Raw genomic sequence first — 17,453 nt, forward strand, 5'->3', positions numbered from 1 at the left:
ATATGATTGACCTTAGTTGTGTGTCCGTATTATACCTTCAATATTCAATTCTCCAATATGTGCACATATTGCACCTTCCTATATATACTACTGTTAATAGATGTTGTGGTAATTCTATTTTTACTTAAGAAATCAGTATGAGGTGTTTATCTTTTGTGTGTGTGTGTGTGTACACGCACATGTGCAGGCACACACATGCACATGCCAGTACTAAGGCTTGAACTCAGGACCTCTCTCCCTTGGATTTTTACCCAATGTTAGCATTCCTTGTCACTCAAGCCATACTCTACTTCTAAATTTTGGTGATTAATTGGAAATAAGAGTCTCGTGGATCTGTCTGCCTGGATTGGCTTTCAACCATCTCAACTTCCTAAGTAGCTAGGATTCTAAGTATGATCTACTAGTACCTAGCTAGTGGTATATATGCTTATCAAGTGTATTTAAGTTTATCTGTTGAATATTTACCTAGGAATTCACAGCTGTATCACAGTATACATATATATTCAAATGTAATAGACACTACAGGACAGTTTTTCCAAGTAGTTTGTACCAGTTTTTAACTTGTTTGTGCAGCTCTTATTCAGCCAGTGATATTCTCGGGAAAGCAAATATAATTAGATCACTTTTTTTCTTCATTGTACATTTCAGAATCTTGATTGATAGTTATACAGTAGGGATGTGACCCATTTAAATGTATTTGTCACATAAAATAGAATGCTCTGAGTAATGAATCGTAATAAAAAAATTGTCTCTAAAGACATCAGAGCAAACACTTGGTATTAAAAAATGCTTGCAGGCTCATTGCAAAAGGAATACATTTACCAAGCTCTGTAAGGGAATGTGCATGCAGGCAATATTTCAAATAGACAGTTTCAATGGAAGTGTTTCAACCTCAGTTATCAAGCAGTCAGCAAAATTCCCACTGGAGGGCTATGCCCAAGAGTGGGGCTATTGGAGATCCTATCTCAATCCTCTTAACTTTGTAGGAGCCTTAACCTCTATCTGAGCATTTTTTATCATTTACAAAATACGAATCCCTCTCTTTATTTATTTTTTTGGTTGGTTGTGGGACTTGAACTCATGGCCTGGGTCCCTGAGCTCTTTTGCTCAAGGCTATATCACTCTACCACTTTGAGCCATGGTGCCACTTCTGGTTTTCTGGTGGCTAATTGGAGTAAGAGTCTCACCAACTTTCCTGCCTAGGCTGTCTTTGAACCACAATCCTCAAATCTCAGCCTCCTGAGTAGCTAGGATTACAGGCATGAGCCTGTGTGTGTGTGTGTGTGTGTGTGTGTGTGTGTGTGTGTGTGTGTCTGTGCGCACGCGCGTGCACGCGCACTGTGGCTTGAATTCAGGGCCTAGCTTCTCTCCATTAGCTTTTCCATTCAGTGTAGGTACTCAATCACTTGAACCAAAGCTCTACTTCTGGGTTTTTGGTATTTAACTAGAGATAAGGTTGTTACAGTTTTTCCTTCCCAGGCTGGCTTTTAACCATGATCCTCAGATCTCAGCCAATCAAAAGCCAGCATATCTTCACTTTTTTAACATTAAAAGTATTTCACAATTCAACCTCAGGGTTTTCACTAATTAAGTCATTCACAAACCTTAAAGTTTATTAGCCTAATAGCTATTGTACTAGTTGTAAGGTGGATTTTTGGTAATTTTGGCTTCTGTCTTATCAACTGTTAACTAAAGGCCAATGAATGAAAGGCCCAACTGCATCCTCACCCTCGGATTGTTGGACATCAGTATGTATTGACCCAGTTGAACAGTACTGTTTTCCCTTGAGATCAGATAATGTTTATCCGTAACTGGCTCAAAAATTATGTTATGTGCATTATGTGTATATTATATATAATATGTGAACAACCCCAAGTGGTTCACATCTGTAATCTTAGCTATTCAGAAAGCTGAGGGCTACAGATCTTGGTTCAAGGCCAGCCCAAGCAGAAAAGTCCATAAGACCCTTGTCTCCAATTAACCACCAAAAAGCTGGGTGTAGAGGTGTGACCTTTGTGGTAGAACAACAACTTTGAGTGAAAAAGCTAAAGGGCAGTGCCCAAGCTGTAAGTTCAACCAAGTACTGGCACAAAATTTGTATTGTTATATATCTTGGTGTGTCTGCTTTGTGGTGTTGTGGTGTCTTGGAAAAGCTTTGATATGGCAGAGTATGTATAACTGCCAGTCTGCTTCTTCCTTTGGGCATGCTTTCAGGGCTACACTTTGCTAAGGAAAAGGTTTTGAATGTGTAGTAAATGAATAATTATCCTTTTCATTTTATTCTATTTCTTGCTCCATTTTTTTTTCTGTCCCCATTATACCCCATACAGTGCGTTTGGCGGAGTTACGCAGCTGACGAGAAATCTGTTTCCATCGCCACCTGGAAGCCACACTTGAAGGCCTTGCACACCTGTAGTCCTACCAAGTAGGTATCCGTGCAACAGCTGGTGCTGGAGCTGAGTCTTTTCTAGTCTTCTCAACAAGCCATGAATGCACACAGAGAAAGTGTTCATGTTGGCTGGTCTCATTCTGTATTGTTTGGATCTTGGTAGTAGCAATGCAAGTGCAACACTGAATGACTCCTTTCTCCTTCCTCACTCTCCAAAGACCTGGACTGAAGAGGAAAGGAATGTAATCCTTTTTGTAGGGATGTGTCTACTATTTCATGTTCACATCTAATCATAAAGCCTGTCAGAATTCCAAAGGTAAGAACCACAGTCCACAACTAGAATAAGGATTATTTATCATCTGCCCTTGAAAGTAATGTGTCAGTGCACATTCATTCGGCCTAAGTCATTTCTTACATTTTCACTTACGCTTTCACTTGGCTGAGCAAACAAATATTAACAGCAGAAGTAGAATTTACAGGAGGCAGTGGACCAGTCAGATTAAAATCTGGAGTTAGCATTCAAGCTTTCCAAGTCATACTACTTCCCTTCCCATTGCATCGTCCAAAGGTTATCCACCATGCCTAAACCCAAGGGAACCGAAAAAGTCTCGAAGGAGGGCACGATCTGAAATCTTATTAATGGTCCTAAAAATTACCAACCACAGTGATTTTTTTTCAAAAAAGTTAATGGCTTCAGGCAGTGTCCTGAAGTGTAGTTCAACTAGCAGCATACATATTAAAACATTATCATCATCTAATTAAAAAAGTAATCATTGAAACTCCAAAGCCAGTAAGTCATGAGGAAGATTGTTCTGAGTCACTCAACTTGATGAAAGTAGTCGGTTCTACAAGTTGTTCAAAGGCTATTAAATTGCTTATCTAGCTCAGTCTTTTAGAATGTTGGCTATTTCCATTCATAGTCCTACAAAACCTCAATCTCAGTGTGTTTCCTGAGATTTAAGGCACCTCACTACAGGGGCTCAGGGTCTGGAAGATCAGCAGGGGACACTTGAACTGGGTTCTTGGCATGGCTGTTAGTGGAGCTGTGTGATGTTGTATCATACAATCCAGCAGGAAGTAGCAAACATACCATCACCACACAGAACTTGGTCAGCAGCTTCCTTGTCTTGCCCTGGGCCTCGGACAAGATGATCCCTAAGCATCAGCAGGACAGCAGGTCAGCTCTCCTAGAGGTCAGTAGCTGGAACGGTCAACATTGGGGCACAGACATTCATGGTCCCACCCCCAGAACTTTAGAGACATGGAATTCTAGCAAAGATAGAAGCCTCGAAGCCTGCTGAGTGAAGGTGTGGATTCAAATCCTCTTTCGTTTTCAATCTTGGAATATACTGGAATCCTTTTTATTGGCTATTCAATTCCTTTGAAAAGGAACCTCACTCTGTGCCGTCTATTCCTTGAGTCTGTGAATCAAAACTGAGAATTTCATGGAAATTATATATTGCTCATCTTCACAAAGTTCCTTCGATAAATGTAAAAAAAGAAGTCTTGTAGGGAAACTGTTATAGGCTTCTCAAATGACAGGAGAGTAGTTTATTATCTTCTATGATTATTCGCGTTTTGGATTAAAAGTCATTCTGAAGCCTGAAAGAAGAAAGAACCATTTAATAATGAGTCAAATTCTCCCACTGCATTGACTATTATTTTACTCATGTAATTTCTTCTTTTCTTTTGATATTTTCCCCATTTAAATAAGGGTGGAGGTGGAGTGGGATAGAACAAGCGCCTGCCCTCAGCCTGTTGCTCTCACTGAGCCTGTCAATCATCTTTAGTCACCTTTCCCTGCCGCCTCATTCGCCTGGGTCTCAGCTTCATTTACTGAGAACCTGTCATTTGTCCACAATGATGCAATAATCACTGGCAAAATTCATAGGAGTCTAGATGTTGTGATGTCTCTCCCTCTAACAATACTTCTTTGTTGTTGTTGCTTATTTATGGTTGCTTGATAACCCCAAGAACAATATTCCATATATCATCCAACTTTTCCCTCATGGTTAATATATTCACCAACTCCCTGAAGCCAATTTCAGACCTTTGCCTTAGAAAGGAGTTCTAGGTTTGTGAGGAGAATAATTGCAATGACTTAGAGGGATGTTTTTAGATTTATAATTAGCTGGCTGACTGTATACAAAATGACTAGTAAGAGATGGACCAGAACTTCCTTTATTTACACAGTGTATTTTCCTCTAACATTCAGAATCTGAGGAAATTCTGAAGAGAACAAGCAGTTGGTCTTCAACATATACATTCATCAAAAATTCATTGAACACCTGTTACGTGGAAGGTCCTGTTCCAGTCACTAAGAATGCCGTGGATGGGGTGGGGAACGGCAAGTTAAAATCTCAAAGCTCAGCAAATATATATTCAAAGAACATTGGAGGTGACATATAAATATGTAAACTGTGGAACACATATGATGGCAACAGTGCTGAGCAGAAAAGTAAACTAGAGAAGCAAGCACATTGTCAAAATCGTCATCACCACTATCAAACCAATATTGTTACTAGAAAACCCCTGGGCTGGGATTGTGGCTTAGTGGTAGAGTGCTTGCCTAGCATTCATGAAGCCCTGGGTTTGATTCCTCAGTACCACATGAACAGAAAAAGCTGGAAGTAGCACTGTGGCTCAAGTGGTAGAGTGCTAACTTGAGCAAAAGAAGCTCAGGGATAGTGCCCAGGTCCTGGGTTCAAGCCCCAGGACTGGCCAAAAAGAAAAAAAGAAAGAAAAAGAAAACCCCAGCTCCATTGCTTGGTTCCCCACAGCTTTGGCGGTACTGCGGGATGCTTTTGCTCCTTAAGCTTTCCTTGGGGAGTCGTGTGAAATCAAAGCTTAAGAATCAACTGTAGGGGAGAAAGCCATGGGTGAAGAGGCATGCCACATCTATTCAAAACCACCAGGGAGTCAACCAGGAAGTCTCTTACTCTTTTTTCAGGACTATTTTTTTCTCTTACATATGTCTTAGAGGTCTCAGTCATGGCTATTTCAAAGTTTCAATGACAGAGGACTTAGCGAAGAAATTATTTGTCCTGATTTCCTTCTTGAAGTGAATAAAGATTAATCACATGATCAATATGCTATGTGAAAGAGAAGGGGAAATATTGTAGAGTTATTGAAAGTTATCACGCTCTGAGAAAAGCCCAGAGGCACTTAAAGAACTCAAAAGTTACGGACTTGGTACTATAATGCCTTCTGTTTTAAACCTTAAGAAACGCAAGACCTACAAGAAAGCGAGGTGTGTATCCAATAGCCCACAGTTAACTTAAAATGAATAGAATCCCTGCCATGATGCTTAAACCTAAGTTGGCCAAAATGGTTTTAAAATACTACCCAACAGAAAACCAGAAGAGTTCTGGCAGACTTTCTATGAATCTGACTTACTCCATGGGAACTCATACTTTACACAATGGGGAAAAAAAATAAATCTGCCTCAACCAGCGATTGAAGTACAAAGCTATCTTCACAGATCAGGGCTTGGGAAGGTGGCTCAGTGGTAGAGCGCATGCCTTGCATGCCAGAGGTCCTGGGTTCGATTCCTTAGCACCACATAAGCAAAAAGAAAAAAAAGCCAGAAGTGGCACTGTGGCTCAAGTGGTAGAGCACTAACCTTGAGCTGAAGAGCTGAGAGACAGCGCCCAGGCCCAGAGTTCAGGCCCCATGACTGGACCCCCCCCCAAAAAAACCACAGATGAACACATCCAAATTTAGATCCCCAAAGTCTGCCTGAGGCCCCAGTGTAACCAGAAACAAGCTGGTTAGACCAGACTCACCTTTTCTTAACCCCTGGCAAATGAAGAGTCAATCTGTGCTGATTTGCCTAGATATGGGTAAGACCAGATTTGCCAAGAAATGTTGTGGTCTCTCATTCCTGCACCACAGTGAATGTGAGATATGAAGTGGGGAGCATTTATGCTAAGCAATGTTGTTCTTGCGGATCATTCTTGAAAGGGGTTACTTAAGCTACCTGCTTCCCTAGTCTCCAACTGGGCCATGAGCTAGTGCTATAAATGTATTCACAAGTTTATCATCATCTTTCTTCTGTCCTCACGCACCGCAGGAAAGAACAAGGGGAATCGTCAAGCAGGTTTGTGATTTCTCTTTTGCTACATGTTTGTTTATAAATCTGATGCCTAACAGATGTTTCTAATGTGTCTCATGAGTAAAATTGATCAACAAATACAAGAAGATTATAAAATGACCTTTCATAAGATGGCTTACAAAGTTGGCTGGTTTTTTAAAAAATTGATTTTTCCTTCCTTAGGAGCAGCAGCATCTTTCCCTAACCTACTCATGAGCTTTTAATAACCTGCCAGGTAGAAAACAATCTAGGGTTGAAAATCACTCTAGATTTTTGATCATTCCTTCTTGCCATTTTTCTTTACACTATTCTTATCCAACTCTTCAAATGTAGTGATGTAGAGAATTTAAAAAGCAAAACAAAAGGACCTTTTTTTTTTTTTGTCGGTCGTGGAGCTTGAACTCTGGGCCTGGTCGCTGTCCCTCATCGATTCAGCTCCAGGCTAGTGCTCTACCACTTGAGCCACAGTGCCACTTCTGGTTTTCTAGTGGCTTTTTGGAGATAGGAGTCTCATGGTCTTTCCTGCCCGGGCTGGCTTTGAATCGCAATCCTCAGTTCTCAGCCTCCTGAGTAGCTAGGATTACAGGCGTGAGCCTCCAGCAACTGGCAAAACTTCTTTCTGAACATTACAGATCTGGATAACAGCCTAGGCTTCACTGTCTTTTCTTTGGAGGGAGAAAAGTTGTATATTATTAGCTTTGGGTATTTTTTCCCCATTCTTTTGGCAAGAGGAACATTGTATACAGGAGGTGACAGTGTTTGTATGGATCATTATCGGCCCATTGAGCATGGAGGTTTACTGGGGTCAAAAGAAGGTTCCATCTTTCTCCATCTTTCAGAAAGATGAGTCTCCCCCACACCCCGAAATTTCCTCAAATAGCTCGTGATCATTATTCCCTCCTCTAGAAGGAAGTGCTTTAAGGGATTCAATCTCACAGACTTGAACCTAGAGGGAATAGAAAGCAAAAGTAATCCTTGTTCATGAGAAACAGGAAGGGTCTGGAGTTGGAAGCAAAGTCCTCAAGGACAGGGCCTTGGCCGATCTCAGCACTGATGGTGAGAGAACTCAGAAAAGGCAAAATCCACAAGGGAACACCAGGTGCCTGGAAGGAAAAAAAAAGGGTGCAAGCTTCTTGTTTTCTCTCTCTCAAATCATTAACAATTGTCTCAGTAAAAAAGGAAATGGAGAAATCTATCTGTCCAGAGCTAGCTTCTAGATGGGAGTCAGTGAGCATCCAGGAATTGTTCCTTTTTAGCTTTGAACTATTAACAACAATAATGACATTCATGATAAAACATGTAGGCAGTATTGAAAATAGTTTTGAACATTCATACAGGGTGATGAAGCACTGGAGTATCAACCTGAAAAGATTCCCAAACATCAATACCATCTTCTATGAGAGAGAGAGACCATAGAGAGTACTGCATCTAGCCGTAAACGATGAGCACACGTGGAGATGTCATTATACCCTCTCCTACTTGGTAGACAACCAGTTAGAACAAAGCACATTGGCTCTTCCTGGGCAATACCTTCAGAACATTTAGGTGCCTAGAGCTACTTTCTTCCACTTTAGAAGCATTTCCAATCTAAGAGAGGCTGAAGTTATTACACTCAACACATTGTTTGCAGACAGCGTGAGAGTCAAGCTGACCCATTCTGACCCAGAACTCCCTTTTCCAAAATTCCAGGCAGACATCAACTTCACTTGAAAAAAAATGCACACAATAAGTCATAGTCATTATAAACCATGTTTTCTTCTCTTTGGCAATATTTTTAAAAGCTTTCTTTGTCTCGGGAGTTATCTGCAAATTGTCTCACAGAAGGATTTGTCTCCAGATTTCTAAGGGTAGAGACTGTCTTTGGCATGAATCCTAAAATCACTGGAGAGTAAAGTCTCTATCATGGTTTCATCCTCCAAAAGAAAGCTGTCGACACCCAAAAGGGTCAGAAATAAGCATGGCCTCTGTGTGTTGGTCAGTAAAGTCACCAACACAGTTTCCAAATATTAGGAAGGTAGAAAACAAAGACTGAATTAAAGGTTGACGATGGGGCTTGTGCTCACCAGTCCCAGCACCAAGTCCACTGGCCAGCTGTTACAACGCAGGACAACCAAGCAAATCTCAATTTTATGAGGTTCACATGTATCTAAAACACTTCAGTTGATTTCTGATGCTTGTGATGAAGTCTGTCAAGGATAGCACACCTGTAGATTTGAATGTGTTCAGAGCCACTAAACTTGGTTTTCAACTTAGAGAATCATACATGGGGGGGAGGGGATGTGCTTTTCTGAAGTCCTCAGGAATTTAACAATTCGGTATTTGGCCTGATGTAAGTTCTGTTCCACCGGATACCCACCTGAGGCCTTGTACATCACAAACTCTGTTCCCCAGCCCCAAACATCTATCCCCTGGTGTAAAGCAATGAGAGGGAATGTATATGTGTAATCAATTATGCATAGGTAGAGAAATGGAAGGTACTTGGCTTCAAGTATACTTTATGTGATGAGAAATAAAACAAAAACATATAACCAATTAAAGACGTAAAACACTGCAATGATCTGGAAGGAAACACTGAAGATGCCTGCTTTTTAAAATTGACACATTATTTAAAAGTACACACTGAAATTCTTGTTTTAATATTGCTGTGGCTTTCACCTTGTGCTCCATTGGCAATAGAACTTAGAATATCACATAATGAATTCGGAAAGAGTATTGTAATAACAATAGCAGCCGCAGCATCTTGGAAAATAACAAATTTGTCCTTACTCAAGCAAAATAGGCACGAAGGAAAATGCATTTCTAATGAGAGTTTTCCCTAAGAGAAGATCAGCTATGGATCCAGAATATTGTTAATTACTCTTGACCTCATTTCAAAGGGACTAATTAGCGCCACCCAACGGCAGAGCCCTTTATTGCATTCAGCCTTGGGGTTTATATGAATGGTTGTTTCTGATAAACTGCACAGACAAGTTTCAGCACCAGTGGGAGCCAATTTTTTTTTTTTTTTATCATTCGCATATCATAGACCCTGGAATCCCCTTTCTTTAAATAAACTGAGAGTAAGCCAGGCATCAGTGGCTCTTGCCTGTAATCCTAACAACTCAGAAAGCTGAGATCTGAGGATCACAGTTTGAAGCCAGTCTGAGCAGGAAAGCCTTTGAGACTGTTATTCCCAATTAGACAGCAAAAGGCTGGAAGTGGAGCTATTGCTCAAGAGATAGAGTGCCAACTTTAAGCAAAATCACAAGGGATAGTTGGCAGACGGTTAAGTTCAAGCCTCAGTACCAGCACACAGAATAAAAACAAAATAGATTAAAGTAAACTGCGAATAATCCAAGGATAAATGAGCAGCCTGCTTTCTAGGTCAATGAGAGTTATGGCAGTAGACTAGACCACATACAAAAGAGTTATAGATGGGAGGCAAGCCTATTTGGTTAATTCTGTTTCCTGCCTTGGGATGTTCTTGCCAACACACACACACACACACACACACACACACACACACACACAATTTTGTTTGTCTACACTAAAGTTAGGGTATGGTTAAACAAAATTCACCTGTAATGTCTCAGATTAAAAAACAGTATCATATTCTTTGTGATAGACCTCAAGTATTTCTTTAGAAAAATAGTTTTATCAGTCCCAAGAAAAGGGTTTTAAATTCAACTTAATGAAAATTAGTAAAATAATGTTTCTTGTGTTGGCATTATATACCAATTATTGTTATTCTCATCTCAGCCTGTTCTGTTCATCCTCAACTTAGACTATAAATACCACTTCCCCCATCTCATTTTATTAATCATTTTGTTTTCCTCTATCTTCCCTCTAAAACAGTTCTAATCTCAAAAATGTGATTAGAATGTATTACATTTTACTCAAGTCAATCATCTCAGTAAATAATTTTTCTAACTCATTTTTTAAAACCTGAACAGCTTGTATCTGTGTGTTGTAAATTGTATTTTCAGAGACTAGAACTTACCTGCAAACCTCTCCCACCATGTTAACCACAACATTAACCAAGTATTCTCACCTTGAGGTCCTGTGGTTTGGATGCTTCCCTTCTTCTGTTTTCAGAAACTTGGTTCCAATGCTGTGAATAGAACCCACGGTCTTGCACATGTTAGGCAAGCACTCTGCCACTGAGCTATATTCCTAGGACCCTCCCATCTCTTTCACCAGGTCATTTAACAGTGATGATGGGTGAGCCATCACATTGGTACAGAAGGTGTTGTTGTTGTTTCCTCTTCCTACCTCAAGTTTTTATTGCTGCATGAACAGACCATAGCTGAATTCTAGTGGTTCACACCTGTAAGCCTAGCTACTTAGGAGATGGAGCTCTCAGCATGCTAGTTCAAGGCCAGCCCAGGCAGGAAAGTCTGTGAGACTCTTACCTCTGATTAACCAGCCAAAAGCTGGAAGTAGATGTGTGGCTCAAATGGTAGAGTGCTAGTCTTGAGTGAAGAAGCCACACAGAATGCAAGTTTGAGCCCCACTACTGGCCTGGCGCGCGCACGCACACACACACACACACACACACCTGATCAAATTTTCTGAAGTTTGAGCATTACCTATAAATCTCACTGCCTCTGCTTCCCCTGCTTAAAGGAATGATTGCTGAGTTTGTTACTTCCTAGTTGCTCCCTTACTTCTAGTTTATAAGGCATCACCAAGACCCCCTCAGACTTACTCTGACATTACAAACTGTCCACACTTGCTTTAACAAGTACCTGTGAGACTGATATAAAATGCATGTCATAAAAGGCACATGTGATGTTCTTTTACTACTTTACTCTCTGTGCTGTAACCTACTGAGCGCTCTGGCAAAAATACGTTGTGGAAGATATTGTGTGTTCTTCCATTTCTTCCATATGTATCATTTATTACTTACATTTTGTTTCTTCTGTATTTAGAGAACAATCTGCATGATAACTAAAAACTCAGGAAGACTAGATTTTAGGTGTCCCCCAACATAGTTAATCTGGATCCTTACTGACAGAATGTTAAAACTTAAAAAAAAAAAGTATTTTCAAACTAGTTTCTCCTGTTCACATTTATTGATAAGAGGACAAGATTTACTTTTTTAAAAAAACATATCAGAAAGCCAAGTGCTAGTGACTCATGCCTATATTCCCAGCTAATCAGGAACCTGAATAGAAAAGTCCATGAGACTTTTATCGCCAATTAACCAGTTAAATTCCAGAAGTAGAGGTGGGGCTCAAGTGGTAAAGCACCAGTTATAAGTGAAAAAGCTAAGCAAAAGCATGAGATTCTGAGTTCAAGCCTTAGTGCCAATATTTTTTTTAAGTACATAATAAGACTTAGAATAAGTAAAAGCACCTTTTCTGGAATTTTTCTTGTTTATTTTTTAACATTTATTCAACCTGATAACCAGTTACCTATAGTAACTATAATACAGATGCTTTGCACAAATTCAGAACTTCTGCTTTTAGATTTCAAAGCAATTACTACTATCTGCTTCATTGACTTTTGTAACTATGTATTCCTAAAATTGTTGAAATACTTTATTCCCCATTTATACTATGTTACATTGATAGTTATTATAGGGGTTTCTATATCTAAAGTATTTGGATTCTTATTCCCATATTAAATAATTGTTAACATATAGAATACCATCATTTGTTATGCCTATTTCTAATTAACAATCAAGAGCAATGGTTATATCTCAAGCAGCACAATTAAACTATATAGTACTTATTCCTTATATCGTCTATGAACTTACATATTAACAAACAGTAATGGAGCAGGGTTCTGGTGGCTCATGCCTGTAATCCTTGATACTCAGGAGGCTGAGATCTGAGGATGGTAGTTCAAAGCCAGCCCAGGCAGAGAAGTCTGAGACTTTTACCTGTTTAACCAACAGAAAGCTGGAAGTGCAGGCATAGCTCAAGTGTTAGAGGTGCAAGGCCCTGGGTTCAAGCCCTTCCACTGGTACAAAATCAAAAGCAAACAAGACAAGCAGTGAGGTCAAATGGTTTGGTGTTTAAGAAAGAAGGAAGGAAAGAAATTCCTGAGCACTTTCCTGGTGGTGAAATGCTTAGTAATGTGCTGCTCTATTTCGCTCACTCCTAGTAAGTTCTGTAGTAATAAACAGAAGCTCTTCAGAATGTACACTTCACGGAAGCAGAGGTACCCAGCATCTGGCTAGTGACATGAGATTTGAGAATGCCAACTAACCTCAGGTGCATGACCAGGCTACACTGCCAACCCACCTGAGCCCTATTCACAGACTCACTCTTCCTAGGGACTTCTTGAATGAGTTGTTTTATTTGTTAGTTTGTTTTTGTTTTTGTTTTCAACCCCGCTTGTAATTTTCCTTGTTGCCTGTGGCTTGCTTTTTGACTCACCAAGTGGGAGAAATAGGAGAGTACTGGCGATCAGCTGGTTGGCGCCCCCTTGTGGCTGAACAACTGCTAAGCTGCTGCACGCACTGGCTTATAGGCTGAGTGACCCATGGTTGCCTGAGGCGAGAATTTGTAGAATGCTTCTTGTGTGATGGGCTAAAACCCTAATTAAGTATAACAATAACTACAGCAATCTAAATCCTGGAGGATTAGGGTTGGGCTTACGATCGTACTGAGTTCCCTAGCAGGAAGCAAACTGGTAATGATGTGCACACTGAGCCATCTGAGTGATAGGTCCATCTGGTTCTGGTTCTGGATTCCCAGGCAGAGCCCAGTCCTCAGCTGGGAATGTGGGACTGCAGATTGAGATGCTCCAGGCCTGACCACAGTGAACTCTGGGCGACTGTCTTCAAAAGACAGACCTATGTGTTGGTCTCCTGGGAATTGTCATTTGTGTGCTTCCTGAAAAAAAAAAAAAGTAGTGCTGCATCAATCTTCTTCCAAAAGTCATGCTTCTAAATGTCACCAAAGATGCAAGAACAAGCGTGGAAATTTGAGTGTCCCAGTGAAGAGTCTATATTTTTCATCACTGTGTGTTTTCAATAGTGGCCACTTAAGCAGTTTACTAACCATCTAATCAAGGTGCTCTATTGATTTCCAAAGGGGAAATGAAGTAGAACCACTAATAAGAATAAGCTTTTCCTGAGAGGACACAAGAACAGACCCTTACTTTGAGGAAACATTTGCCTTAGTTAAAAAAATGCTGGGTTAGGAGACTTTTCTCAACTTTAACATTGTGTTAAAAGAAAAGTAAACGAAAACATTACATTTTCTCTAATGTAATGCATAATTTTGAGTATATTTTAAAACAATTTTGAGTATTTTTAAAATCAGGTTTGGGTGGCACATTCCTGTAATCCCAACTACTCAGGAGGCCGAGATCTGAGGACTGCAGTTCAAAGGCAGCCCAGGCAGGAAAGTCTGTGAGACACATCTCCAATTAACTACCAAAACATACAGAAGTGGCATTGTGGTTCAAGTAATAGAGCACTAGCTTGAGCAAAATAAACTTCAAGATACTTCCCAGGCCCTCTAGTTCAAGCCCCAGGACTGGCACAAATTATTTATTTTAATATATTAACAATACTTGTGTAATTTAAGACAAAAAGGGAATGGAGTCCAATGACAGTGGCTCACACTTGTGATTTTAGCTTCTCAGGTGGCTAAGATCTGGAGGACAGAGGTTTGAAGCCAGCCTGGGCTTGCAAAAAAAAAGTCTGAAAGATTCCAAAGACTTAATTTCCAATTAGCTAGTGAAAAATCAAACTGGGGGCGTGACTCAAGTGATAGAACACCACTCCTGTAAAAGGAAGTCGAACCAGTTCTAGGCCCTGAGTTCAAGCTCTAGTCCTTGGAGAAGGAAATGATACCAAGAATTCATTTCTACCAAATTTAGGTACTCTAAATAGTACTGAGATTTAGATAATTTTATTCCCATCTTCCAGATATTCATAGAAGTAATGTCAAAATGTTTCAATGGACACTTTGGAAATAGTTTTGATAAGGGATTCGTAAATATTTTATCATAACTATGGTGAATTTGGGCTGGGAAGGTGGCTCAGTGGTAGAGTGCATGCCTTGCATGCCAGAGGCCCTGGGTTCGATTCCTCAGCACCACATAAGCAAAAAGAAAAAAGCCAGAAGTGGCTCTGTGGCTCAAGTGGTAGAGCGCTAGCCTTGAGCTGAAGAGCTGAGGGACAGTGCCCAGGCCCAAAGTTCAGGCCCCATGACTGGACCCAAAAAAACAAACAAACAAAAATAACTATGGTGAATTTGATATTGCAATTCCTTTTTATGCTTTCTGACTTTTTAGTGCTTATGCTTTTTCTTTTTTAGTAAATTTTTTTTCTTGATACTGAGGTTTGAACTCAGAGCCTAGCCAGGCTCTCTACCCTTTTAGCCATACCCATAGCTCTTGTTGCTCTAGTTATTTTTTGGATAGATTCTCATTTTTGTCTGGGGTCAATCTGCAATTCTCACATAGTTGACTCCTTAGGGAGCTGGGGTGACAAGCACACATCATCAGTTATTGATTGACATGGAATTGCACTAAGTTTGTTTTGGCTGGTCTGAAACTGTGATCCTCCCAATCTTTGCCTTTTTTGTGTCTGGGATTACAAACCCAAAGTGAAAGTTATAGAAAGAATAAAGCAAAATTCATATAAAATTGTTTCATGATTTTCTCAGTTGCCTGTAAATTTAGTTGGCATAGGAAAGAGACATAACTTGAAAATTTGAGAAAATAATTTGATAAAAACCTTCTATCATAATTATCCATCTGCTAATTCAAGAAAAGGTATAATAGATCAGATTGGGACTAGTGAGGAGCTTATAATAGCGCTACATCTGCTTGAAAAAGTGCAAAAATATGCATATGTGTTCTGAACCAGATTATCATAAATTTAAATTATGATAAAGACACACTGAAATCAGAAGGAGATAGGAAGTTTTCCCAATGGGGGGGGGGCGAAAAAAGGTTAAGAAGAGTTGACATTTGAGTTCCTATCTATTTTTATGGATTTATTTAAATAATTGAAAGTTTATGGATGACATAGAGAACACAGCCTGCCAATAAGAAGATGAAGTTTTCCATTGTTTCTAATGTTTTTGTCATCAGTTATGTGGAATATAGATAAGCCTTTCTCCTGGTGGGACTGTTTTAAAGACGCTGGTCACAACACCGCACCGCTCATTCTTTGCATGTGCCTTTCAGCTAGTTGTGCTGGACTGAGCTGTGTCTGCAGTCAGACATGGGGTGGGAGAATAATGTTGGTTGCATGGTCAACTCCTTTACTGCTGTCAGAACTCTCACCGTTGTTCAGGGTTTGATTTGTGTCCATGTAAGCATCCATCAAACATGGAACCTTTCAAGAGTATCATTTGTTAAAGCAAATAGGCATGGGAAAATAAAATGACTGTTTCTTGTTAGCTACAAAACACATATCCACTAAACACATTTGCTGTTGGCATGCTGCAGTTGGGAACAGTGGACACTGTGGTAAGTGGAAGAGACAAGGTCTCCATGGGTCTCTATAATCCTTATCTCTGACATGGCTGCCTTCTCCCCACAGAGGCTGCAGCATGACTCCGAAGAGCTGCCAAGCCACTGCCCGCTGCTGAGTCCTGGGACTCAAGTGCTTTCTAAATGAAACAGGAAAACAAACAACATGTCAATACAAACTTTTCTCCAGTTGGGTGCTCAATGCCTGCAATCCTAGCTATTGGGAGAGAGGGGGGCTGAGATCTGAAGATCAAGGTTCAAAGCCAGTCCAGGCAGGAAAAGTCCATGCGACTTTCATCCAGTTATCCATCCAAAAGCCAGAAGTAGGGCTGTGACTCATGTGGAAGAGTACTACCTCTGAGCAAAAAAAAAAAGAAAAGAAAAAGCAAAAAACTAAGGGACAGGCCCTGAGTTCAAGTTTCCTATTTGAGTCCCACAAGAATCCCTTAGCTATATTGCTGCTTTGATTGGGTGTCAGAGAGCCCCAAGTTCTGTGATTCCATCCTGCCCCTCCCACACCCCAAATCATGTGCCTTGATTAGGAAATTGTGAGATACATTTGGATTTGTTGTCACTTATTATTTAATCCTTCTTCCATCAACCCTATCCAAGATAGCATCAGAGAACTGAAGGTTTAAATAAATACAATGTACTGGTAGCTGCCACAGCAAATCAATGTCCTGCTTAATAGCAGGAAATCGTGTTAGTGAACATTACCTCGCATTCCACTCCTCAGTCATCACATTCATTACATGTTGTATGTGTCTAATAAGATGGAGGCAATGGTCCCGCTGGCTATGCAATTGCATGCATTTATGGAGATCATAATCTTGCCTGGAGTACACAATGCATGTTGAATGTAACTACATGTCTAACTCTCGTCCCTGGTTTTTCTATAGAGACATTTAGAAATTACAAAGAGATATGCTCCCAAACAAAAAAGAATTACTTTTAAAAATATCTTGGTTGAAAGTAAAGCTCAAATCACCCAATACTTTTTTATTTTTTAAGTGCATTCCGAATCAATCCTTGGTTATCTGCAGGATAATTGGATATGAATTGCTTGTGTTTGGTCTCAGTTCGGCCTGTGATAAACTCAAGAAATGCGTGTACATCTCTAGGATGAGACTGATTGAATATGAATGCTATGACAGAGAGATGGAATAAAGATCAACTTTTCACTGAGGGGGGAAAAGCCCACGTCTAATACAATGCATACCCATCTGCAGAACCATCGACTTGTTTTACCCGACAGAAGGGAAAAGGTGCGCAAGCTAACCGAGTATCTGTTCTCTACAGTCAGAAGCTAAGCTTCAAGGAGCGGGTGCGCATGGCCAGCCCCCGGGGACAGAGCATCAAGAGCAGGCAGGCCTCGGTGGGCGACCGCAGGTCCCCGAGCACCGACATCACGGCCGAGGGCAGTCCCACCAAAGTGCAGAAGAGCTGGAGCTTCAATGACCGGACCCGCTTCCGGCCCTCGCTGCGCCTCAAGAGCTCGCAGCCCAAGCCGGTGATGGACGGTAAGGCCGCTTCCCAGTTTCATTGATA

At 40.5% G+C, this 17,453-nt stretch overlaps 1 protein-coding gene across 5 annotated transcripts in view; it reads left to right on the forward strand.

Moving 5' to 3' along the window:
• Positions 1-17,453, forward strand: part of Kcnq5 (potassium channel, voltage gated KQT-like subfamily Q, member 5) — a 540,825-nt gene that overhangs the window by 465,988 nt on the left and 57,384 nt on the right. Inside the window, exons 8-11 of one of the 5 annotated variants that reach the window (XM_013033629.1) lie at positions 2,331-2,425; positions 6,462-6,488; positions 12,573-12,629; positions 17,205-17,425. In XM_013033629.1, the coding sequence (XP_012889083.1) occupies positions 2,331-2,425; positions 6,462-6,488; positions 12,573-12,629; positions 17,205-17,425 (400 nt within the window). The remainder of the gene's footprint in view (positions 1-2,330; positions 2,426-6,461; positions 6,489-12,572; positions 12,630-17,204; positions 17,426-17,453) is intronic. The other 4 variants (XM_013033631.1, XM_013033630.1, XM_013033633.1 and 1 more) reach the window with 4 other exon arrangements.

The sequence above is a fragment of the Dipodomys ordii genome, unplaced genomic scaffold (assembly GCF_000151885.1).
Source record: "Dipodomys ordii isolate 6190 unplaced genomic scaffold, Dord_2.0 Scaffold172, whole genome shotgun sequence".
In the NCBI taxonomy this organism is placed as follows: Eukaryota; Metazoa; Chordata; class Mammalia; order Rodentia; family Heteromyidae; genus Dipodomys; species Dipodomys ordii.